At 42.7% G+C, this 25,843-nt stretch overlaps 1 protein-coding gene across 2 annotated transcripts in view; it reads left to right on the top strand.

The window, feature by feature from the left end:
- The window catches only part of BOK (BCL2 family apoptosis regulator BOK), a 45,166-nt gene that overhangs the window by 8,251 nt on the left and 11,072 nt on the right, over positions 1-25,843 (top strand). The window contains exons 1-3 of one of the 2 annotated variants that reach the window (XM_042456493.1): positions 8,631-8,763; positions 12,868-13,229; positions 22,031-22,159. In XM_042456493.1, coding sequence (XP_042312427.1) covers positions 13,001-13,229; positions 22,031-22,159 — 358 coding nt within the window. In that variant the 5' untranslated portion in view covers positions 8,631-8,763; positions 12,868-13,000. Of the gene's footprint in view, positions 1-8,630; positions 8,764-12,867; positions 13,230-22,030; positions 22,160-25,843 lie in introns of those variants that run through there. The other variant, XM_042456494.1, reaches the window with a different exon arrangement.

The following is a 25,843-nucleotide window of genomic DNA, read 5'->3' as shown; positions in this document are numbered from 1 at the left end:
ATGTTTTTTACATAATCAAAAGGAGCGCTTTCTTTAAATAAACATACGTATGCTTTGCTATAGAAGAAAATAATAATAAAAAGAAACAGCTCATTAAAACCTTCACCTGTTTGTGAAACAACTAATTCATCAGCCATGTTTAGTAGGAAAAACAAAACATGCAGCATCTGAAAATAGAAAGCTTTTAATTAAAGGGTAATTGCCATAGAACTAGTAGCCAATCTATGTAGCCTCTTTACATTGATTCAGTGGATTTTATTGCAAAAGTAAATCAGTACAAATTGAATACATAACATAGAAAAGGACAACATAGAAAATGCTAGAATGCAATGAATTATCATCATAATTCTCTGAAAAAAATTAACAAGAGATAGCAGTTCCAGAGATCAGAGCTAACGTGGAAGCAATGTTTGCCTCCAAACATCCATTATCAGCAAATCAGTTTCTTGTGTAATTTAATGTGGTTTCTTCTTGGTCGTGTCTTGGGGGAAGAAAAAGACCCTAGAGGTGGGGGCAGCAATGGAAGAAATCAGGGTGTAGGGATAATTTGTGAGTCACTTTCTGTTGTGTGTGTGTGCGTGTGCGCACAAAGCCGGAAGTAGCGCAGTGCAAGCAATTTCTTGAGAAATAAGTTATTTTGGGGGGGGGGGATGAGATACCTCAAATGCACTGTTTTCAGGTGTCAAATACTTAACCAATAACATGCTTCACACTCAGTGGTAGAAAACTATTTCCAGACATTGCAGAATACTGAATATGCCTAGGCATTTAGTCCAGCCTGGAAATACATGATCATGGCCAAGTATTTGGTCAACCTCTCACTCAGTTGCTTCCTCATTTAATGATAACCAGATCTACATTCAGGTTCTAAACCCCTAAAATAAAACCCTCCTTTTGTTTACTACAGTGTTAATGATTTCCATTTTCAACATGAATTCCTGTTTCCCAGCTGGCACACAGTATTATGTACTTAGGCACATTAGAGTACAGCAGCTTTCTATATATCAATAATTTTTGTTTGACTGGAATTAAGAAATGTAGGCTGCAGTCATGAACTCTAGGAAGTTCATAACCATTTATCAAGGAAGGACTTTGTTCTGTACATGTATGGCATTGTCCTGTACATTTCACAAATATATGAGCAAGTAATTCCTAAGAAAGGTGCTAAAGCACTCACGCATCAGAGTGTTATATGAATCCAGTATACTTCCAGGTTCCTGTTGGTAGGGAAAAGAGGAGGGAAGAGCTATGTTAATTTCCTTTCCTACCATTGTGTTTTTTTATTAAAGTAATTAATAAATGGAGATAAAACCTTGTCAGAGGTGGGGCTGAGGACTGGAATGGCATTGGATCCCCCATTCTACTCACATTCCACTCTTCATTACCCCTTTCGCATCCAAAATGGGAAGTCTGTCTCTTATTAGAGATGTTGATAATTCCATCTCTGGGGATCACAGGATTACAGAGTACTGCAAATGGTATTATTTTTATGTGCTAAAATAATGCTTGTGAAATTCTCTACAGTGTAAAAGAAAACCTCAACAAGAAAGTAAGCATTCCATTATTTACATTTTTAGCAATATAATTTCCCTTCCCATATTTAAAAACTGACATCCCACCCCACCCTGTTTCAGCATTTTCAGAAACATTTATATCCTTGTAATGCCTTTTGTGTGCTTTTTAAGTGTAGATCTAATCAACAGATCTGGGAAGGTCTTCTGCACTAGAACACATCAAAGTAAGCTGTCATCAAAAGAATGAGGGGAAGAGGAGAAGGAGAAGTAGGAGCAGTCACTTGAGGACAGGGAGAAATTGTTCAGAAGGAAAATCAGGCCACCTTGGCTGCAGGCATATTTCAAACACAGAATGTAAATGCTGCGGCTGAACTTAACAGAAAAGACAGGGAAATTGAATAAACAGCCATCAGCATGATGGCTGCTACCAGTGTTGCTATGCATATTGTATTTGCCTGTGCCTCTACTTAATAAGCCCTTTCTGTAGAAAATCTAATTAAATTTGAAGGATTGGATGATTAAATCAAGTGGTGCTTCTGCATTTCCCAGAGATGAAGAGCAGGTCATTAACATGTGTATGGCATTGTCAGATATCAGGGCTTGGCCCTGAGTCTTCAGTTTTTCTGGGTCATCTCCAGGCAGGAGACAAGATGCAGATTCGCCAGTTTTGGTAGGCTCATCTCCAGGCAAGAAGAAAGGGCTCCAGCTTTCTTTCCAGTGCAAATCTCCAGGTCACCTAGTAGAACAGAAGCTTGCCAGTTTGCAAGTCATAATTGATTGGTTCCTGCAACTTGCAAAGACTCTAATGTATTTACTTTTGTTAGCTTCCTCCTTCCCTCCTAGTCATTGTGGCACCACGGCTCACCCTCCATTTTCTATTTATCTTCCGGCTAGAATCAATCTGGTTAGACTAAAAAAATTCTTGGTTGGACTGGATGGCCCTTGTGGTCTCTTCCAACTCTACGATTCTATGATTCTATTATTAAACAGATGAGAAGGAATTGGTTCTGGTTGTATGCCTTCCCTTTAGTTTCTGATTTATGGCAACTCTATCAGAGAGTTTGCCTTTGTCTCCCTCTAAGGCTGAGAGAATGTGACTTTCCTAAACTCATCTAATGGGTATCCATGACTGAATGTGAATTTGAACTTTGGTCTCCAAAGTTGTAGTCAAACATGCAAACCACTATACCATGCTGGCTCTGATGGGTGAGAAGGAATAATCTCCTTAATTCCCCTTGATCTAGGACAGAGGTAGGCAACCGTTTTGAGCCAGGGGCCGGGTTGCTGTCCCTCAGACAACTGGGGGGCCGAAGCCAAAAATATATATAATTAAATACTTTTTAAAAAAATAATTAAATAAATAAACCAGAACAAATGTAGGGCAAAATTTTCAAGTGGAGGACACATAAAAAAAAATTGATGATTTTAAAAAAATGTTAATGTAAATGCATGTTTCGGAGGCTTCTATAGACAACTGCCCCCCTTGCCCACCGCTTGTTCCCCTTGCCTGCCACTTGCCCCCCCTTGCCCGCCTCCTCCTGATAGGCCAAAGGCTCCAGCGGCAATCGGCGGCAGGACTGGGCAGGGGCCGGTCCCAAGGCCTTGCCGGGCCGCATCTGGCCCACGGGCCGCAGGTTGCCTACCCCTGATCTAGGAACACAACCCTTTTAGCTAAGATTTCTATCTCAGATTTCAAATAGGAAAACATATTCTCTCTGAGTATACAGGTTTGAATTGTAAGCTGTGAGCAACTGTGGCTGGTACTTAAATGCATAGTATTTATTGACATCACCAGGAGCTGTCTTTAGGTTTCATGTTTTTACCTGGAAACCTCAATGTCTGGAATTATCCTAAACTGAGAATCCTAGCTGCACATGGGAAGGAATGCTGGGCTGTGTGTCTTCCATAGTGAAAGTTTTGAATTCAGACTTAGATTTGAGGGAGTCATACTTTTGGCTGCAGCCAAAACCATGCATTGATGTTTGCAGAAGGTGACTTTACAATGCAGTCCTAAGCATATTCAGTCATAATCCTATACAAATTATGTGGAATTTATACTGTCATAAGTGCTCTTAAGTCTGCAATCTTAATTTACTAGTGTGTTACAGGCATGCGCTAAATATATTAGAACATGTGTGCCCAGTCCCCAACATATGCCACAGTCCTCAAAAATGCTGGCTTTTATCCAAGGTATTGTCAAATCTGAGAGAGATTATTTTAATGGCATATTGTTGGTGGTCAGTCATAACACATCTGTTGGCAAATGTTAAAAAAAAAATTCCAGACATAAAGCTAGAAGTAAGCTAGGTCAAACTGAAACTTGTTACATGTAGATTCACAATTAACTTGCAAATGTGATTGATGTATCCATATGATATAATGTTGTAGCAATCATGAATGCTTCAGATCTACAGAAATTATGCCTACAGGATCAATGCAAAAAGTGTTCAATTTACTTCTTGGATTTATAGAGACTAGGCAAAGAACCAGACTTCCTTTCTGTGGGCTATGTAATATATAGGGAGAAAGGCAATACAGAAAGGGAGCGGTGAGGATTGTTCCTTTTATATCATCTGCTTCTCTTTCAGAATGCTAGGTTCGTAGCTGGAGGAAACATTTAGCCCAATCCTGTTTGAAGCAGGATGCAGTTACAACTTTGATGACTTCTTAAATACCTTCAGTGAAGGAGAGTCATCTACCTCCCAAGACAGTTTGTTGTAGCTCCTACAGCCCAGCAGGGGCAAAAATGCACACCCTCCAACTACTGTACTCTGATTTGGTAAGGACAATCCCAACTAATCCTGTGCGGTCCCACATTTTCAGCTGCTTTTAAAATATCCCAGTTTTTCTCTCATCCTCCCATTTCTCCCCTTTATCCTTAGCTTCCTCCAGTTGCTGCAAATGGAGTTCAAAATGCAAAAGTAGTTGCAGTCAATTAACTCAGTGCTGGGGAAAGAGTGGGATCTTGTCCTTCCCAGCAGCTTGGCAAAAGCAAACCTCTCCTACCTTGTGTGTTCTTCTCCATTAATAACTTTTGCCATATTGACCATACTCTGCTGTTGTTTGGCCATGTAACCCAGTTTTCATCTGTTAAATATTGGGAGTTATGAAAAAATGGCAAAATTTTCACCCTACTTCCTTAAAGGAATTATGGTCATTTTGAATAAAAAAGCAAATTTAGGAAAATGTAAGTTTGAAAAATGAAGTGGTGCAACAGGAGTACAACATTTGAGGGTCAGTAGGGTATGTGTGCAGCCCTTAGATCTCAGGTAATTTTTCATCGCTACTTTATAATTGAAATATTTTTCATATACATATCAAATAATAAGGGGAAGAACCCCTTTTTAACTGCCTACATGCAGATATGCATTCTCTCGTAACTCTCCCTGCCTCTTTCTGTTGTTTTCTTCTGTTCTGTAACATGTCACTTTCAATACCAGACCCAAACCAATCGCCCTTTCCAATCTTGGTGGAAAGAAGATTGTGTCCATCAAATCCTGTGTGTCATGTAATGATAAGGAGTTTCTTAGGCCTATCTTACTGGCTCACATGGTGATAAAAGCCAACAATGACAAATTAGGATTCCCTTTTAATGGTTTATTATTGGCCTGCTTGATAAGGGTAAATGACCTTCCTGCCCCTGACATTGGTTTGACAAGTCTTTCATTCTCCTTGTAGGGCACAAATTCTTAGAGCGTCTGGTGAAACATGTTATCTTGAATCCTCATGTAATAAATGCATCATTATTATGTTCATCTACTTCTAGAAGCAAAAATAAAAGTATAATCGTGAGAACTTTCTGCTGTTCTATAAAAACATAGTTTTGTTTTGAGGCAACTTCTCTGAAAACTGCAACTGAATTATGTGAAGTTATAGTACAGCATAACTTGAATGAGGAAGCTTTACCCTTGGAGGGTGACTATTGCCTCTGTAAGTGATGTCACTAACCTACCTCCTACTTGTCAGTTTCTGGAGCTGCTGCGTAACTTTATGTGGCATGTAGGTAGCTGCAATCAGAGGTGAGGATGCATGGTCCTCTAGATGCAGTTGGACTTCATTGGAAATACTGCATCTTCCTTGGCAGCTGATGAAGGTGATCAACAAAATAACATCAGGACCTCTAAGACAACTCACTCATCAGAAAAGAAGGGGTTTCTGAGCAATTACGATCCAGCAGTGGGTGACTCTCTCGAGTAGTTGCAATGTGTGTGGGTGTGTATAAGTGGGTTAGCTACTTACTTGACCACAACTCAGGGCACATGGGATAGCACAGTGTTTCCCAAACTTTGGTCTTCCAGATGTTTTGAACTTCAGCTCTCATCATTCCTGTTGGTTGGCTCAAATGGCTAAGGTTTCTGGGAGCTGAAGTTCAAAACATATGGAGGACCAACGTTTGGGAAACACTGGGACAGCAAATCAAATAGCCATTAGGTCCTTTGTTGTGGTGACCTTGAGTGAGTCACACACTCTCAGCCCCAGAAAACCCCATGATAGCTTTGCCTTAGGGTCACCATAAGTTGGAAGTGACTTGAAGACACCCAACAACAAAAAAGTCTAGGACAGGATTGTCATAAATCAGTGTCAGCTTGAAGGCAGGTAAGAATATCAACCTCGCCTTCAAGTGAGGAGGAGATTCCACAAATGGGAGAGGCAAGCTGGGGAGTGCTTGTTCTTTCTGGCATGGTCATCCCTTTTAAATGAAGGGGCATCACTAGGGGTGTGTGGGGTGTCTGGCCCACACCAGTTGACACCGTAAGGAGGGTGACACCACTGCTCCCCAAATGTCTACCTTTGTCAGAAATGATCTGTGATGTTCACCTAAGTCCTTTTAAAAAAATGAAGAGATGGTGTGAGTAGGGTGAGGCTCAGTGGGAAGAGAAAGGAGAGGCTCCCGGTTATTTTAAAAAATTAAAAATTAAAAACCTTTTTAAAAAAATTAAAACTTTATTTAAAAAATTAAAAATAAAATTTAAAATAAATTTTAAAAGTTTGTTTTTTTAAAAAATTAAAATGTAAAAGTTTATCTAAAAATAAAATTTGAAAAATTGTAATAAAATAATTTAAATTTTTAAAATTAATTTTAAACTTTTGTTAAAAATATCGCATCCTACCAAATTTTCCCTTTAAGCACATGAAAATACAACCTTGGAAATACATTGAGGCTGTGCGAGTGATATTTTGATTTGAAGTTATAATTTTAATTTTGCTAGTTGTTTTATGCCACAATCATGACATTCAGTGATATAGAGGCATTGAATTGATGAGTAACATTAGTACAAAAACTGCATGACAGAGGAGTCTATATAGTGTGGTGTAGGAGGAGGGCAATGCAGGGGGGATGACACCATGAGTTTATGCACTCAATCTACTTTTTGGCAGAAACGGCTGTAGCATTCATCTGCTTTCCTTTAAAATGCTTTAAGTAAGAGATGGCGGTGGTGGATGAAGCTCAATGGCAGAAGAAAGGAGAGGCCCCAGAATTTTTTAAAATTAATATGTAATGTTTCAGTATTTTAAATTTTGAAATTATTTTTTTTAATTCTTTTAAAATTTTCATTTAAAAATCACATTTTAACCACATCTTCACTATGTGTATGTAAATACATTTAGGTTATGCATATGATATTGTAATTTGAAGGTAAAAAGGTAAAGGTAAACCTTGTCACTTGACATGAATAACTGACTGTTGGGGGCTATGCTCATCTCCGTTTCTAAGCCAAAGAGCCAGAGTTGTCTGAGCACTGCTCTGGTGGTCATGTGGCCAGCATGACTGCCCCGAATGCTGTTACCTTCCCACTGAGATGTGGTATCTGTCTATCTACTTGCATTTCCATGCTTTTGAACTGCTAGATTTACAGAAGCTGGGACTAGTGACAGGAGCTCACCCCATCATGTGGCGTTTGGACTTCAAACCTCTGAACTTCCAATTGTTGGAACTGGCGTCTTAACCTCTAAGCCACCCACAATTTGGAGGTATAGTTTTAATTTTGCTAGTTGTTTATGTCACAACTACAAGCATGACCTTTAGTGGTATGTGGGAATGACAACTTGGCAAGTAACATGAGTGCAAAAAAGCATGACTAAGGAGTCATGGGAAAAGAGGTCAATGGAGAGGGGGGTGACACCATGAGTTATGCATCGGGTGATGCCAAGCCTAGTGAGCCCACTACTCTGAGGGCTCCCCTGCTTACAGGGCTAGTAATGACCACAAATTCAGAAATTCACAAACTTACACAAATTCAACCTAGACAGAAAATAGAAAGCGCAAAAGTGTTCTCATACCTGAGGTCAAACACTGATAGGAATGGGGATTGCAGTCAAGAAATCATAACTAAGAATGGGGAGGGCAGCTATGCAAGAACGAGGAAAGATCCTGAAATGCAAAGATATACAACAAAAGAATCATGCAAGCCATTGTATTCCCCATCACCATGTATGGATGTGAGAATTGGACAGTTAAAAAAGCAGATAGTAAGAAAATCAACTCATTTGAGATGTGGCGCTGGAGAAGAGTGCTGAGGATGCCATGGAGAGCCAAAAGGACAAACAAATGGGTCCTAGAGCAGATCAAGCCAGAACTCTGCCTGGAAGCCAAGATGACAAAATGGAGGCTGTCGTACTTTGGGCACATTGTGAAAAGAGAGGACTCACTGGAAAATAATGCTAGGAAAGATGGAAGGAAGCAGAAAGAGAGGAAGGCTGCCTGCCTAGATGAGTGGACTCTAGAAAAGAGGCCATGGGCCTGAATTTGCAGGAGCTGAGCAGAGCAGTGGAGGACAGGGGTCTTGGAGATGTGTCATCCTCCTGGGTCCAGATCCACTCCAAATTGGATCACATCAGCAACAAATCCAAGAACATCCAAACTATGACACCTTTATGGGGCCAACCAAAATGCACAATTCCACGTTGCAGGGTTTTGAAGTCCCACTGGCTTCTTCATCAGGCAAACAGGAGAGAGAGAGAGAGAGAGTAAAAATGGAAGCTGTTAGTCATCGAATAGGCCTGCTGCCTTTTTTTCTCCTTAAGAGGGAGGAGGGCAAGGGGCGGGGAAGTCAGTCCCCTTGCCTTACAAGGCTGCCAGAGGAGTGAGTCCTCCTGCCTCGTTCCAAGCTCTTCCCTGCAGCAGAGGCTGAGCCCCAGAGAAAGGAGGAGCAGGAGCAGGAGGCCAGGCTCCAGGAGCCAGAGGCAGCAGCAGCAGCAGCAGAGGAGCATCGCGCCTGGGAAGCCGCCTCCAACGAGCCTCCGGAAGGTAAAGAGGGTACAGCTGGTCCTCCTTTTCCCGGACATTGCCCTCCATTCCAACCCTCTGGCCAAGAAGAATCCCCCATGTCCTCTATTTGGAGCATACTCAAGAAGCATGGATTTACATTTATTCTGAGTATTTGCAGCTCAGGGTGGCCAGGCGTCCTCCTTTTCCCGGACACCGTCCTCCATTTCAGCCTTCTCTCCAGGAGGAATCCCACAACGTCCTCCATTTGGAGCAGGGCTAAGAAGAATGCATTTATATTTATAAGAGGGTTTGTAGCTCAGGGGGACCGGGCGTCCTCATTTTCCCGGACACGAGCCTCCATTTCAGCCTTCTGCCCGGAAGGGGTTCTGAAACATTTGGAGCCGGGCTAAGAAGCATTTAAAGGAGTGTTTCTGTCAATCTGTTCTGTAACGCACTACATGCCCCCATCGATTGTCCTACATTTTGCAGTCCCTTCTCCTAAGAAGTAGGACTTTTACAGTTTTAGGAGTGTTTTTAGCTCAGGCCCAGGTGACCAGGCGTCCTCCTTTTCCAGGACACATCCCACCTTTCAGCCTTCTCTACAGGAGGAATTCCACAATGTCCTCTGTTTTGAGCATGACTAAGAAGCAGGAATGTACACTGATATGATGAGTGTTTTTAGCTCAGAGTGACCACAGGTCCTCCTTTTCCAGGACGTGCCCTACATATCAGCCTTCTCTCCAGGAGGAATTCCAAAAGGTCCTCCATTTGGAGCATGGCTAAGAAGCATGGATTTATATTTCTATGAGTGTTTTTAGCTTTGAGTGGGCCATGCTCTCCGTTTTTCTTGAAGGTCCTACATTTTGTGGTGCCTTGTCCTCCCTTGTGGTTGGGATATCTAATGACCCTGTGACTAGAGTACAGTTTGAGTTTCGTTTTCCTTTTTAGCCAGTTTAGAAGAGACCAGGTCAGACAGACAGACAGACAGGCCATCCCTGTGAGCTCCTTTTAATACCACCTTCATGTCCCAAGGGGGAAATTTATATTGGCTGCATCTGCACTGCAGAAATAATCCAGTTTGGCACCGCTTTAGTTGCCATGGCTCCATACAATGGAATTCTGGACTCCACTCTGTTACTCAAAATAAACTACAGATCCTAGAATTCCATCACATGGAGCCATGGCAGTTAAAGCGGTGTTAAATCGGATTATTTCTGCAGTGTGGATACAGGTCTTGTTGGGTTCAAAGGGTTGTGCGATCACCCAGGGGCATTTGCATCTCTTGTTTTAGAAGGGTGGCCAGATATCACTATCACAAAGGAGGCCAAGGCGCCGCAAAATGTAGGCTGTTCAAAAAAATGTAGGACATTACATCATAAAACCTAAGAAACTCACATAAATATACATTCATGCTTCTCAGTCATGCTCAGTATGGAGGACATTTTGAAATTCCTCCTGGACAGAAAGTTGAAATGTAGGACATGTTTGAAACCACTCAAATCAATGTAAATTCCTGCTTCTTAGCTGTGTTCAAAATGGAGGACTTTTTGGAATTCCAGGAGGCTGAAATGTAGCGCATGTCTAGGAAAAGGAGGATGTCTGGTCACCCTGCATTATAGGCACTCATGTACGCGGAGTGTTTTGGATGCCCCCAGTGACACCGCTTGCCCTCTTAGGGACTGAACAACATTTTCTCAGGATCAGATTGAATGGGAGGAAAAAAATAGGATTTTACAAATATGTTACAATCTGCCTTGTAACCTATGATCTAGCTCCCTGCAAGTGACACCTTCTTCTTTGTCCTACAGAAGCCTCAGTTTGGGCCCATTCCCACTTGGGGTATAATTTGCGTTTGAACCTGGCTCCACTCCGCTAAGTAAAGCGATTTCAAAAGGTCCCTCATTCACACTGTGAAAAGGGACCTTGTTTGAAAATGCTTTTTTAGCTGGGAACGCTTGCCGTTCCCACTGGAGGAGCCAGGGAAGGCGGCTGCCCTTCTCCCCCCCAAACCCCTTCCCGCAGGACCCTCTCTCTCTTCCTCCCCTCCCCCTCCCTTCTTTTCCTTCCTTCCTTCCTGCCAGGCCACTGCCGCTTTTCCCAGGGCTGACAGGACTTGTGGTGTTGGTGCTGTGCCGCCACTGCTTCTCTGGGGCTCGGCCACTTTTCCCAGCGCTGAGGGGGCTTCCCGCACTGCTGCACCACTGTCTGCCCCATGCTGGCTGGCAATACAGCAGCACTGCCAGAAGGCACATTGGCCCCGGAGAAGTAGCAGCGGCGGGACACCAAGCAGGGACGTAGCCAAGGGGGGGGTTCTTGGGGTCCGGACCCCCCCCCTCCATTAGAAAAATGAATGGTGTGTGCTGCTGCGCCGCCACACTCAAGCCCCATTATAATGGTGGCACTTAGTCTGGACCCCCCCCCTTCCTAAAATCCTAGCTACGTCAAGGCCGCAAGCCCCATCAGCCCCGGGAAAAGCAGTGGTAGTGCAGCTGGAAGGCAGGGGGAAGCAAGCCCCACCAGCACCGGGCAAAAGGCTGTGACTTTCCCCAGGAATGGGGGACCCAGGAGGAGGAGGAGGGCGAGAGATTTTATTTTATTTTTTTGTTATAGAATTGATCGCAAAACCGATCTATTGCTAAACCAACTACTTGCTTTAGCAATAGATTGATTTTGCAATCAATTCTATGGCAAAATCAACCAAACATAATTGTGATCTGGCGTTTCCGCTTATTGGGCATGCTTGGGAATTGAGCTATCTTTAAAAAAAAAACCTCTCCCAAACCAGTGTGTTTGCCTCAGATCTTTCATCCTCTAATTGATCAAATGAGGATCGGAAGCACGTTCAAATGTGAACGAGGGTCATATAGCCCACATCACGCTTCGCATCAAACTGTAGTGGAAATGAAGCCTTTATAACCTCTCAGTGGTCTCTCTTCACCAGTCCTTTCTTAACTGACTGCCCAGGGTTTCAGGCAGGGATCTGTCTGGGCTGTTTTGGTTGCACCCACACTGGAGAAATAACCCGGTTTGGTACCGCTTTAACTGCCCTGGCTCAAGGCTATGGAATTCTGGGAGTTGACGTTTGTTGTGGGCCCAGAGCGGAGCGGAGCTCTTCTCTGGATTTTAAACGAGCATCTCTCAGATCCTATGGGTTTTGTTGGGGATGCTTAAGGTATGCTAAATGAATTACACCTCCATGCTGGCAGTCAATAGAGATTCTGGATTGTGATTTCATAACGAGAAACAGCACAAGCAATAATGACTTAGGACTTTTGAAGAAGATCAAGAACTCACTGAGCTCTGGTGCCACAACAAACTACCACTCCCAGAATTCTATAGCCTTGAGCCGTGGCAGGTAAAGTGGAATCAAACTGGCTTATTTCTGCAGTGCGAATGCAACCACAGTCTCTTTTGCACCAAGTAAAAAAGCTTTAGGATCTTCCCCATGTCCCCAGTGCTTCAAACTGAAGTCTGGTATGACTGTGTCTCTCTTGTGCAGAAAGTATGTCAATAAAGTAAATTTTGTGAAGAAGCTGTACAAGTATAGTCGTGATCCATGTCTCCCAGACAGCCATGTTTTGGCTGAACAGGCAGTGTGATTTGATTTGATTTATGCATTTCTTACTGTCATTATTGCTGTTTGGATTTGGGGTTTCTCTTGTGCTTGCCTTGCAGAAAACATGATCAGAGTGCTTGGCTCTGAATGTTATTTCCAGATTCTAATTGTGTGGTCCTGTGAAAATGTAATCTCAGTCTTGCTTATACTTAAAAGGCCAGGGGGAAGAGAATGTAGAATTGTAAAACTTCTGTTGACATCTCTGATTGTTCTTGCAGGAGGTTCTGAAACCAGCAAAGTATGATTTGGGTTCTGGGGTATTCACTTCTTTTTCTGTTCATTTGCAAGAGACAAAAAAGCTGTAATTCTAGGTACGCTTATGTCAAAGAAAGCTCCAGGGATACTTTGAATAAACATGGCTAGGATTTTTCCTGTAAACCACCTTCTACCATAAAAAGAAAATGTCCTGCTAAAGTTGGCATCAACTGCTGCTGAAAAGTAATGAAGATTAGATTTCAAACCCCCCCCCCCTCCACACACACATTTTTAATTCATAAATTTCTTGGTGTTCTTTATCAACTTGATAGCTGAAAACAGCATCTGTGGCCGGGAAGTCACTGAGATCACAGTAAATCACTCTCCAGCAGTAGGTTCCTCTCAAGGCATCTGCACCAAGAAATTCCTCATGACAACTCCACCCTGCATGTTGGGAACCAGGTGATGAAGATGGATGTACTGCGCCGCTCTTCTGTCTTTGCTGCGGAGGTGATGGAAGTATTCGACCGGACTCCCACTGACAAGGAGCTTGTGTCTCAGGCCAAGGTGCTCTGCAGAGACTACATCCACTCCAGGCTGATTCGGGCTGGAATTGGCTGGAACAAGCCTGAACACAGTGTACCTGTTCCCGGGGGCAAGTTAGCAGAGGTGTCGAACATACTTCTAAGGTTAGGTAAGTGAAAAGCTGTCCAAGACAGAATAATCATACCCTGGGATCATGGAGTGTATATGTGTTAGTATGTGGCAGAGGCCATCTCCTACCAGATCTTGAAAATGTTATCTTCTTAAAATCGCAGCTCCCAGAATCCTCCATTGATCATGATGCCTTAGGTATTCTGGGAGTCTTATTTCAAACAAATAACTTTTCTGAGCTTTGACTCAACTCTGCTGACTAAGGGCTTGGGTTCTCTGACCATCCCAATAGTGCAGTTCTGTTGATGGAGAGCTGCTCCTAGGTGTTACTCTGCCAGTGGTACCTGCATAAACCACCTCCAACAGGCCTTTATTGCAAGGACAACATACAGGTGGCTTTGGATTCAGTAGATCCAAAGTCCCTCCAATTCCCTGAGGGCTCTGAGGATCAAGCCTCTGAGATACACTCATCGTAACGAAATTTTCTTTTAGTTTCAGCTTCTACTTCTTGAGATTTGAAATCTTCCTTATTTATTTTTATTACCTCCCCACTGCTTTTGTCCCACAGGGCTGCTGTTTTCCCCTCCATTTTTTTCCTCCATTCTTTGTTCCCCACCTATTATTCCTCCTAACTTTTTTTGTTTTCCTTTTCCCCTCATTTTCTGACAAGGAACAAGGCTTCATTTTTCTATTATAGTGGATGGTAATTGTTTCAAAGGGCTAGCAAGTGTTGGTTTTAATCTTGGAGGTGTCTCCTTGACAACTATCCTCATGTTACTTTATGATGAGGGTTTGCCTGATAGCATTCCATGGTACTTTCCATATCTAAGAAATGTTGCTTAATATTAAAACCACCACAGAAACATTTAGAAATACAGAATCTCTTGCTATCCTCTTGCCACATTTTTCCTTTTGTCTGTAATCATAACTTTATCTGATTACAGAAACCATTGTTTTTTTGTCTCAGTATGGATTTCTAGTGTAGTGGTTTGAGTGTTGGACTAGGACTTTGAGAGACCAGGGTTGAAAACCATACTCAGCCACGGAAACTCACTGAGTCACCATGAGCAAGGTGTCACATTCTAGGCCACATTCTCTCAGAATTCAAGGAAAGCAACAACATCCCCCTCCAAAGAAATCTTACCAAGCAAACCCTGTAATACAGACTTCTGAGGGTCATCACAAATTGGAAACAATTTGAAGGCACACAACACCATCACCAACATGGATTGCTGTGTATAATCTGATCACCTAACAGTGAATGGCTATACTCTTGCATGGCTCAGCATAGCATAGTAGTTCTGCATGAACATAAGCAGAATTACACAACACAGAGACATTTATTACCCCTCCAGACCTAATAGAGTGCTGCTGAAGCCCCATCGATCCCATTTGTGCCTGGAGGAGAGCTGAATCATCTGAATGTCTCCATAGCCAGACATGAAATGATAACACTGTCTGCTGAGGTCCACCAGAATCTTCCAAAGGTCTCAGTGGCTGATTTAATTGCATCACTCTTGGCTATGAGGACATAGCCAGACACTTCTATAATCCCTCCCCACACTCTCAATTAAGTATGGCCATGGGGGGGGGGACCTTTGGCAGCTTTATGGTAGGTTGGGTGAGGCAGGGATTGGTTGATGTGGGGGAAGGAAGGGGATATTAACTTCCACAGCCACCTTCTGAAATAAAGGAATTGCTGAACTGGGAACGCTGAGAGGTTTTTTTTCCTCTTGCACACCTGGTTTTGGTTTGTTTGGGGATATTTTTTAAATATTTCTCCTGTTCCCCAACCTGTGACAGAAAGTTGAAGGCCCAACGTCTAGTAACCCCTGTCAACTGGCCCAACAAGTCGGACCTGTTCAAGCTCAGTGAGAGTGGCTGGGAAACACCTTAAGTGCCTGGAGTCATGTATGATCCCCAAGCACTTAACTCCACCAAAATTACTTCAGCAGGCTTGGTATCAAATGAACATTTTTGAATGTCTTCATTATTAGTTGGCAGAAGAATAATTATGTGGAGGCATTCCAGTGCAGAAGTGCTCAGACCATTTTGAGATGAACATCTTGATACAGTCAGTCCTCTATATTCATGGATTCCTTATCCATGGATTCAACCATTCACAGTTTGAAAATATTAAATATAAATGTATGAAATCTGTAATGTAAACCTTGATTTTGCCATTTTGTGTAAAGGGCACCATTTCTATGTCATTGCATTTAATGGAAATTGAGCATCCTCTGATTTTGGTATCCACAGGGGTTCTGGAACCAAACCCCAAATGGATACTAAGGGCCCACTATATATCCAGCATCTTATAAATAAGAAAAGCCCTTCTAAAGTAGACCTACTAAAGACAATCAAGTTCAGCATATTGTTTTTCCCAAAGTGGCCAGCTAGATGTGGCTTGAAAAGCCCAGTAGCAACTTCTCTTTTTATGGTTGTGAGCAAACTATATTGTCTCTGATCCTGGCAGTACCTGTTAGATATTCAGCTTGAGCACTAGACATTTATATAGCCTTGACCTTCATAAATATGGTCGTTTTCATCACATGTTGCAGCAGCAAATGTTATGGTCTAATTATAATCTGAGTACCTGTGTAATGTAGTGATCTGAGTGTTGGACTAAGACTCCAGGAGACCAGTGGCATCCCTAGGGTTGGTGTCAGCCACTGCAGTAACTCATGGAGGCACCCTCCTCCCATTTCACACCATACAGAATCCTTTGCAATGCTTTTTTACACTGATGTTACTCGTAAATCGTAATTCCCATATACCACTGAATGTAATGCTAATATTTATGACATAAACAACTAGCAAAATTAAAATTATACCTTCAAATTATAATATCATACACACAACCTAAATATATTTACATATAAAAAATAAAGATCTGGTTAAAATGTGATTTTTAAAAAGAAAATCTAAAAATGAATTTTAAAATTTAAAATTTCATTTTTAAAAAATAAGTTAAATTTCAAATTTTAAAATTTTGGGGAAGGGCTCTTCTTTCTCCTCCCACTGAACTTCACCCCACCCCCACCATCTCTTAAATCCTTTTAAAGGGAAACAGATGAATGCCACAGCTTGATTCTGCCAAAATACAGATGTTTGAGGAGCAGTGGTGTCACCCCCCTTTTAGGGTGTCACCTGGGGCAGTTCTCACCTGCTGCACCTACCTAGTGATGCCACTGCAGGAGACTGGGGTTTGAATTCTTGCTCAGCCATGGAAAGCCACTTGATGACCTTGGACATGTCACACTCTCTTTGCCTAAGAGGAAGGCAGTGGCAAACCTCTTCTATGTAAATCTTGCCAAGAAAAGCTTGGGATAGAGTTACTATAATTCGGGGTCATCTTGAAGGCCTACAACAACAGCTATAAATTACTGTTCCTTTTGTCTGTCTTGGATCTCTCTTCATTCAGTTTGGCTAGATATAAAACTGAGATATAGTATTTGGAGAGCTGAACAAAGTGACACCCCCCCTGCCCCAAACCCAAAGAACCAGGCTGGAGTGGATTGGATCCTTTTAAAAATGTGTGTTTCTGCTTGGAAGCAGTTATCCTTGGCTTCCTCCCTTCTCTGTTTTTTCTCAGAAGAAATCCAACATTCCCTGTGTGTAAAGCCTCCTCCCTCGCAAATGGGTAATATTCCCTCTTATCAGGCCTTTGCATGTATACACATTTCCTTTCTGTTTTTTTTAAATCAGATCACATGGAACAATTCAGCCCTTCAGAGGGTCAAATGTTTTCCTTGCAGATTTCTTTAAAAAAAAAAACGAAACTAAAAACACAATTCTGGAGCTTCACTCATTTAAATAAAGTTGGCTTAGTTCAGATTGCATGAAGGTTGCATATAGCAAAGCAACATTGTTTTGAAAGAGACTGGATGAAATTAATGAATGCAGATTTTTTAATTAATCTTGAAGATTTAATGAGATTGGATGGGATTAGTAATTGTACACTAGGGCAAGATAGTAACCTTTCCTCTCTGTGTGTGTGGGTAGGTAGGTAGGTCCATGGGTGTGTGTATGTATCTATGTATCCATTAAATGTATCAACTGCCATTCATCCACAAGGGAGGCTACAATGGTGTACATGTTGTGAATTGTTGTTGTTGTTAACTGTCCTTGAGTCAGCCCCGACTCATGTCTCTGGATGAGACATCTCCAAACTCCCTGTCCTCCACTGCTCTGCTTAGGTCAGGGGTAGGCAACCTGCGGCCCGTGGGCCGGATGCGGCCCGGCGAGGCCTTGGGACCGGCCCCAGCCCGGTCCTGCCGCCAATTGCCGCTGGGGCCTTTGGGGGTCAATTGTCTATAGAAGCCTCAGAAACATGCATTTATATTAACATTTTTTAAAAAATCAGCAAATTTTTTCGCGTGTCCTCCATTTTTTTAAAAAAAGTGTCTTCCATTTGAAAATTTTGTCCTAAATTTTCCTGGTTTATTTATATATTTAATTTTTTTTTAAAAAAAAAGTATTTAATTATTTATTTTTTGGCTTCGGCCCCCCAGTTGTCTGAGGGCCAGCAACCCGGCCCCCGGCTCAAAAAGATTGCCTACCCCTGGCTTAGGTCCTGCAAATTCAGGCCCATGATCTCCCTGATTGAGTCTATCCATCATCTATATAATGGCATATATGGTGTTAAGAAAAATATACACAAAATATAAGAACAATCAAATGACCAAAAAAGAAGGCAATCCAAGTAGCAAGCAAAGCATTTAAAAGCTGCTGGTCAGTATAAGAAAAAGTACATTTATTATTATTATTATTTTATTATTATTATTTTAACCTTTATTTATAAAGCGCTGTAAATGTACACAGCGCTGTACATACAGTCTTTTTAATTAGACGGTTCCCTGCCCTCGGCTTACAATCTAAAAAGACATGACATAAAAGGAGAAGGAAAGGTGGTGGGGCTCGTAGGCTAATACATATAAAGTACATAGCAATACAGGAAATGGTTCGATAAAACAGGCATCAAAAGAACATCAAATATAGGTTGCCATTAGTCGGACCTCCAAACCGGGACAATGTAGGACAAAATTTTCAATGTAGGACTTTTTTTTTTTAGTCCTACATTTGAAAAAAGAGTCTCGCTGAGGGGAGGATTCCTTCTCTGCCTGGGCTCCGTTGAAGCAGCCCAGCGGAGAAGGAATCCGCCCCCAGGGAGGCTTTTTTCCCCCTGGGCTCCGTTTTTGCCGGCGGAGCTCAGGCGGGAAAGAAGTCTGGCCTCGGCAGGCGAGGCTTCTTTCCCTCCCTCGGCTCCAGCGGAGCCAAAGGGGAGGGAAGCCCCCCCCCGCCAAAGGAGAAGGCCTACAGAGGCCTCTCTCTCTTTCCCCCGCCACCGCTGTTGCACACTTTGCAACAAAGCCCGGGGGTGGTGGAAATCCTGGGGCGGGGCCAACCTGGGGCAGGACCGTGCGCGACCCGCCCAAAACTGGGAAAGTCCGCCCACAGGCGGGATATGGCAAGCCTAATCAAATAGCAAGCGACAATTATGCAATGCCTGGGAATGCTTCTCTGAACAGGATGGTCTTCAACTCTGTTTTGAACCTGGTTAAAGAAGTGATGGCCCTTGTTCGCGGGGGAAGAAGGTTCCAGGAGTGAGGGGCAGCGAGTGAAAAGGGTGAATCGAGATGGGGCATATGTATCACATTACCACCCCAGCCCATCTCCAAAGTGACAAATACGCTGGGTGGGGAACTTTAGAAGTTGCCCTCACATACATCTGGAGTGCACCACCTTGGAGTGGTGTGTTGTACTGACTAAGGTCTCTCTTTGGTCTCACATCAGACGAGATTGAGGCTGACATCTTTTGCAGGCAAGCATGTGTTCTGCAGTTAAACTAGAGCCCTTCCCATGACCCTTGCAAAGCTACTGGAGATTCTGTGAACCTCAAGTCTCTGGAGACTTTTCTTTGAATAATCTAAACCTCTGGCCATTTTCCAGCATCTGCTCACACTGATTCCCCCTCCTCCCCAATGTAAGTAGGAAGACTAATGTTGGGCATAGTTCTGCTATGTGTATGCCTTCCCTTAAACGGAGGTGGGTGGATGAGAGTGATATGTTGGACTGCAGAACCAACAGCCTAGCCAGTGTAAGGATGAATGCTGGGAGTTGCAATCTAAGAGTATCTGAAGAGCTGCATGATTCATGCCTGTACTCTACACCAAAAAAGTTGGGGTGAAACCATCCAAGAATGGCTTCTGGGGTTTATCCCTTACATCTCCCCACCTCACAAACAGGCTGAAATCTGGATAAAATTCAAGGAAGTGCAATTCAGTGGTAGATGTTTTGGGCAAAAAAATGCTGTGGTGCTGCCCACTATGATGACAAAAATTAACCTCTCCTACAGTTTCCCACCTCTGACATACACTTGTTCAGGGAGCTCACAGGATTGAGAGAAACACGGCGCATGGTGGGGAGTGATGAAGTTGTAGATCTGTGAGGTAGCAGCATAAAAAGGAGTACTCCAGATCTTAACATCTCCTGTACATAACTGCCTGATTAATGTTCCATGGCTACAGGCATGATATACTTTTTCTGTTTTGACAGCAGCTCAGAGGGAATTGATGAAGGGTGTATCCTACAAAAGTGAAATGTGTTGAAACAGCCATTTTCTACACCTTTCCAGAGATGGAAAGCACCAGCCCATCATATTTTTCCTAATCCTCTCCAAGGCCATAGAAAAGCATTGTTGTGAGAACATTTTGAAAGCCCTGAGGCCATGTGTGAGGAGAAGATTTGATGGTTGATTATTTTAAACAACTTTTGTCCTCCGCTTCAGTCTAGAAAAAGTTACCAGAGTGGGACTTATGAGAGCAATTAGCAACAATAGGAATCTGGAAACTATCCCCATGGATACAAAGGGCCAACTGTAATCTATAATCTATTTTGTCCAGTGTCTTTGAGCTGGGCAACATTTTGGGGCTTCCAATTTATTTCTATGCAAACTGTTAATAATTACAGAGTGGTTTACAAAGCTCTTTGAATGGAACACGTATATGAATATACATGCCCAGGTAATTTGAAAGAAGGAATTGTCCATCTTGCCATCATAATGAGTCTTCATGTCAACCTCTTCAAAGTTCCTGTTCTAGGTTTTGCCATCAGAAATCAGACTGGTGGTCATAGGAGATGGGCAGAGATGGAAAGTGAGATTTTAAAAATTAATTTATTCAATACACAGTCTTTGAGTCTACTGGTAAAAATGTGCATATAAGTGCATGTATCCTCTTATTGGCAGGAACCAATGAATATCAGATTTTTTTCTCTTTTAGATTTCATGCAAGTAAATTTGCAAAATTAAAAATGCACATATTTGAAAAAACTTCAGAAATGGAAGTTAGGCAATTGGAATGTATGTAAAAATGCATATATTTAGAAAACAGTTAAAAATATGCATATTAAAAAGAAAGAAGCAGGCAGGGGCACAGTTTGGATTAGGCCAAAGAGGATCTTGGGAAGGGCTAATCTTTCTCTCTGAGTAAAGTGTTTCGTTGTGGTGGAGGTGGGAGTAAATCCCTTCCTCATGTCAATACAAGGACTAAAACAAAACTCTTATTAGTGTTAGTGTTTTAGCCGTGCTGTGAATGAAGAATTTACTTTTTAAAAAACCCCACAAGTGGCTCAGGAGGATGATTTAACTCTCCCTTCAGGGTATTGTTGGCCCAATCCAGGAGGACAGTCCATGTGTGTTTATTTCCAAATAAAAAAGAGAAGAGCTTTTGGCTATGTGAGACCCATTTCACATACAGTATATACTCGTGTACAGAAATTTTAGTCAAAAAAATGACCCCAGAAATGTGGGTCAGCTTATCCATGGGTCAACATACGGTAAATACCACACCTTAACTCTTGTCAGAAAAGAAACCATCCCTTTCTTTGAATAGAGTAGCAAAAGACAAAAGCTTAGTTCATCCAGGAACTGAAAAGAAGCACCAACTCCCTCTACTCTCTCCACCACAGGGGCCATTCCTGAATGCCTCGGAAGGAAAATTGTGGTGGCAGCTTTGGTGCTTCCCCTCAATAGAGCACCGAGAGAGAGTTGGTGCTTCTTTTAGCTTTTCCTGGGACAGAGTAAGCTCTTGCCTTTCATTACTCTACTGAGAGAAGGGGATGGTTCCTTTTTTGATAAAAGTTAATACTATACCTTAAATCTTATCTTTGCATGCTTTTTGACATGTATAAATTTTCTTAGCCCCGCCAATGCTTGGTTGCCTCCCCGAAACATTGCACTGCCAGCATTTACCATAGTTCCATCCTCATCCATCCAGCCTTTCAGGAGTGCACAAACAGTTATGCTTGCCAGAATTTTGTATGTTCTTTTGAGTCCTTTACATCCTTTTGTTACATGCCCCTAAGTTTTGCCCTTGACTTATCCAAGGGCCATAACAAAAGCAATCATTTTGGCCCCAAAATCTACCCTTGACTTCAGTTGACTTATACACAAGTATATACAGTAGCTTTTAGTTTAACCTTGAAAAACATAATTAACATTGAACTGACAAATTTTCATATCCTCAGAGACAGGGATTTTCCAGTAGTGGCACACCATCTTTTCGGTGTTCCTCATGCCAAGTAAGTGTTTCTGCCTCTACTGAAGTTTAAGCACTAGCTTAAGAATATTTTAAAAATCCATCAGACTCATAATTATGACACTAATTGGTGTGTTTTAGCTTTATCAAGGTTGTATAATGCTGTGTTATCATACTGTTTTAAAGATTACTGTGTTCTTAGAAATTTGTTTTTTGTTGTGTGCCTACTTGGAACGCTGGTTGAAAGGTAGGACCCAAACCATTAAATATCCCTTGTGTTTGTTTTGTTTTGTTTTGATAGGTGATGAGCTGGAATACATTAGGCCCAACCTTTACCGGAATGTTGCACGACAGCTAAACATTTCGCTGCACTCAGAAACGGTGGTGACGGATGCTTTCTTGGCAGTGGCAACTCAGATCTTTTCTTCAGGTGCAGTACTACCCAATCTGCAGTATGGGTGGGGGAAGCAGAAATGAGACAAAGCAAGGTGTGTAAGCAGAGGCATGTTTTAGGCTAGCCTGGAAGGCGGGGCCCACTTGGCAAAAGATCCTGACTGTAAGCAGTTTGGCAGTGAATGTTGCTGTAATGATTTAACACAAATCCATGTATGTTTTTTTTCTTTTGTTACACTCCACCAGATGAGGAGATTCTTCAGTCTTTCCCTGTTTATCTTATCTCATTTGGGAAATCCCTTTGATTTCAAAATCTGGGTTGCTACATACTCTGGCAATTTATGACTGTACTCTACAATACTAATGGGAAACCTTTGATTCTCCAGATGTTTTGGACAGCAGCCAACATTATCATTGACCATGCTGACTGGGTCTTCTAGGAGTTAAAGTCCACGATTTTGGATGCGTCAAAGGTTCCCCACCTCTTGGTACAGAGGATCTATTTTGTTTTGTTTTTAATTTTCCTTTCTCTCTTTGGCTCCTGGGACTGAAGGCACTCCTGGGTTCCAAGTTAAGCATCTCCCCAGTTTTCCTGCTCTGGAGGGCAGTGGCAAAAGGTCTGAGAACTGGAATTAGCTTGTGATCAAGGTGGGGACCCTGGAACTACTTTTAAGTTGTGGGGGCTCAACACTGGCAGGCAGGTTGTTATTTCAGGTACATCTCTAATTACAGGTATGTTTCCACAAAACAATGCATTAAAATAGTAACAACAACTACATCCCAACTAAAAACAGAAAAGAAAATCTATTAAGATGCCAAAAAACCACACCCCACATCAACACTCTTAACAAGTACAATGTGTACTTGGAATTCTGCTTGATGTGTTCAGTGTAGTTTATTCTCCAATAAGCACTCATATGATAGATGTAATGGAGCTTTTCTGTTCATGGGGAGGGGCAGGATCACTATCTATTAAGGCAATTTATGTCTTCTGTCTGTCTGTCTATCTGCCTACCTACCTACCTGTTTTCCGGGAGGGGGGCTCAGTTACAGTAGATTTTTCTCTGCCTTCTCTCTGGATACCTATTATCTATTGCAGTTGAGCTCTCCCACGAAAGGATAGGTGGATAGATAGATAGATAGATAGATAGATAGATAGATAGATAGATGATAGATAGATAGTTCATGACACTTCTAATTGATAACTCTTAAAGAAGCTCAGCTGCACAAGAATCTTGTTGGCCCAATTTTGCCTAATTGTGTGGGTGGGTAGGTTATTTCCCCGTGATATTCTTGCAAACAAGCTAGTGAAATGTGGACTAGACAAAGTAACTGTTACATGGATTTGTAATTGGTTAACTGGCCGAACCCAAAGGGTGCTCAGAAATGGCTCCTTTTCATCCTGGAGAGAAGTGACCAGTGGGGTCCTACAAGGCTCTGTCCTGGGCCCAGTGCTATTCAACATCTTTATCAATGACTTGGATGAAAGAATTGGGGGCATACTTATCACATTTGCAGATGACACCAAACTAGGAGGAGTAGATAATACCCCAGATGACAGGATCAAAATTCAGAATGACCTTAATAGATTAGAAAGCTGGGTCAACGCTAACAAAATGAATTTCAACATGGAGAAATGTAAGGTACTGCGCTTAGGGCGGAAAAATGAAATGCATAGATATAGGCTGGGGGACACCTGGCTGAATGAAACTACGTGTGAAAGGGATCTGGGAGTCCAAGTAGACCACAAGTTGAACATGAGTCAGCAGTGTGATGTGGTAGCTAACAAGGCCAGTGCAATTTTAGGCTGCATCAATAGAAGTACAGTGTCTAGATCAAGGGAAGTAATAGTGTCACTGTATTCTGCTTTGGTCAGGCCCCACCTGGAATATTGTGTCCAGTGGGCATCACAATTTAAAAAGGATGTTGAGAAACTGGAGCTTGTCCAAAGGAGGGTGACTAAAATGGTGAAGGGTCTGGAAAACATGCCCTATGATGAACGACTTAGGAAGCTGGGGATGTTTAGCCTGAAGAGGAGAAGGTTAAGAGGTGATATGATAGCCCTGTTTAAATACTTGAAGGGATGTCATATTGAGGAGGGAGCTAGCTTGTTTTCTGCTGCTCCAGAGAACAGGACCCGGAGCAATGGATGCAAGCTCCAGGAAAAGAGATTCCACCTTAACATTAGGAAGAACCTCCTGACAGTAAGGGCTGTTCGACAGTGGAACACACTCCTTCCTCGGAGTGTAGTGGAGTCTTCTTCCTTGGAGGTCTTTAAACTTGGATGTTTATCACACTATGCTCTTAAAGAGCTACTATTCCAGTGTGACTCCTCTAGCAGCCTCCTGTTGCATGCTGGGATTGGCAGTTTTAAGGAGTTGAACTTCTCTGCCTGAGAATTCTAAATACCCCTCCTTAAAACTGCCAGTCCCAGCATGCAACAGGAGGCAGCTAGAGGAGTCACACTGGAATAGTACCTCTTTAAGAGCTCGTCTGATAAACACCAGAGGCTGGATGGCCATCTGTTGGGGATGCTTTGATTGAGAGTTCCTACATGGCAGAATGGGGTTGGACTGGATGGCCCTTGCAGTCTCTTCCACCTCTATGATTCTCCTTTTCTGAGGGTCAGCAGATCAAAAGAGGGTGCCACTTGTCAGAGTTTGGAGCAGTTACTTCATGGGTTTCCACTTCAGAATATTCTAGCTAGTTTATGGATTCTGTATTTTATAGTTCTCAAAGTATATTGTGGGGACTAAATATATGAACAACTACAGGCCTGTTTTCTCTGCTGCCAATTTTTGGGCAAGGTAATCGAGAGGCGGTTGCTCTTCAGCTCCAAGCTGTCTTGAGAAAACCGATTATCTAGACCATTTCAAACCGGCTTCAGGACAGGCTTGGGTTGAGACTGCCATGGTTTGCCTTGACTGAACGATCTGCGTCTGAGCACGACAGGGGTAGTGTGACCCAGTTGGTGCTCTTAGACCTCTCACGGCTTTCGATACGATAGATCACGGCATCCTCCTGGACCGCTTGGGGGATTAGGTATCGGAGGCACTGCATTGCAGTGTCCGGTCCTACCTCTCGGCGAGGTCCCAGAGGGTGCTGATCGAGACAGTAGATCCAGAAAGAGGGAGCTCCTTTGTGGAGTCCCTCAGGGAGCTATTTTGCCAATGTTTTTACATCTATATGAAGCGCTGGGTGAGATCAATAACGGGTTATGGTGCTGGTGCTATCAGTACGCTGATGACACCCAAATCTATTTCTCCATGTCTCGTTCGTTGGCCTCGAATTCTAATGGCATCTCTTCTCTCAATGAATGTCTTCGGGCGGTAATGGGCTGGATGAGGAAAAACAGAATTGAAGCTGAATCCGAAAAGACGGAGGTGCTCACAGTAGCGGCCCCGAAACCAAGAATTGGGTTGCAACCACAGCCTGAGGGCACATCTCCTCTAGTGACTGGTTCGCAGTTGGGGGTGCTCCTCTTGACTCGCGCTCCTGATGATAGATCAGGTGAATGCGACGGTCAGGAGCGCCTGTTATCAGCTTCGGCTGATACGCCAGCTGCCCCTTTTCTGGAAGAAGGGATCTCGAGACAGTTGTGCAACGCGCTTTAAACCTCACGCCTTGACTTCTGTAATGCGACTCACATGGGCTACCCTTGTGCCTGGTTCGGAAACTACAGCTGGTTCAAAACAGGCAGCCAGGCTTGTGTCAGGAACAT

The sequence above is a fragment of the Sceloporus undulatus genome, chromosome 3, assembly GCF_019175285.1.
Source record: "Sceloporus undulatus isolate JIND9_A2432 ecotype Alabama chromosome 3, SceUnd_v1.1, whole genome shotgun sequence".
NCBI classification, from domain to species: domain Eukaryota; kingdom Metazoa; phylum Chordata; class Lepidosauria; order Squamata; family Phrynosomatidae; genus Sceloporus; species Sceloporus undulatus.
The sequence above is the reverse complement of the archived record's forward strand: the minus strand, read 5'-3'. Positions and strand labels throughout refer to the sequence as shown.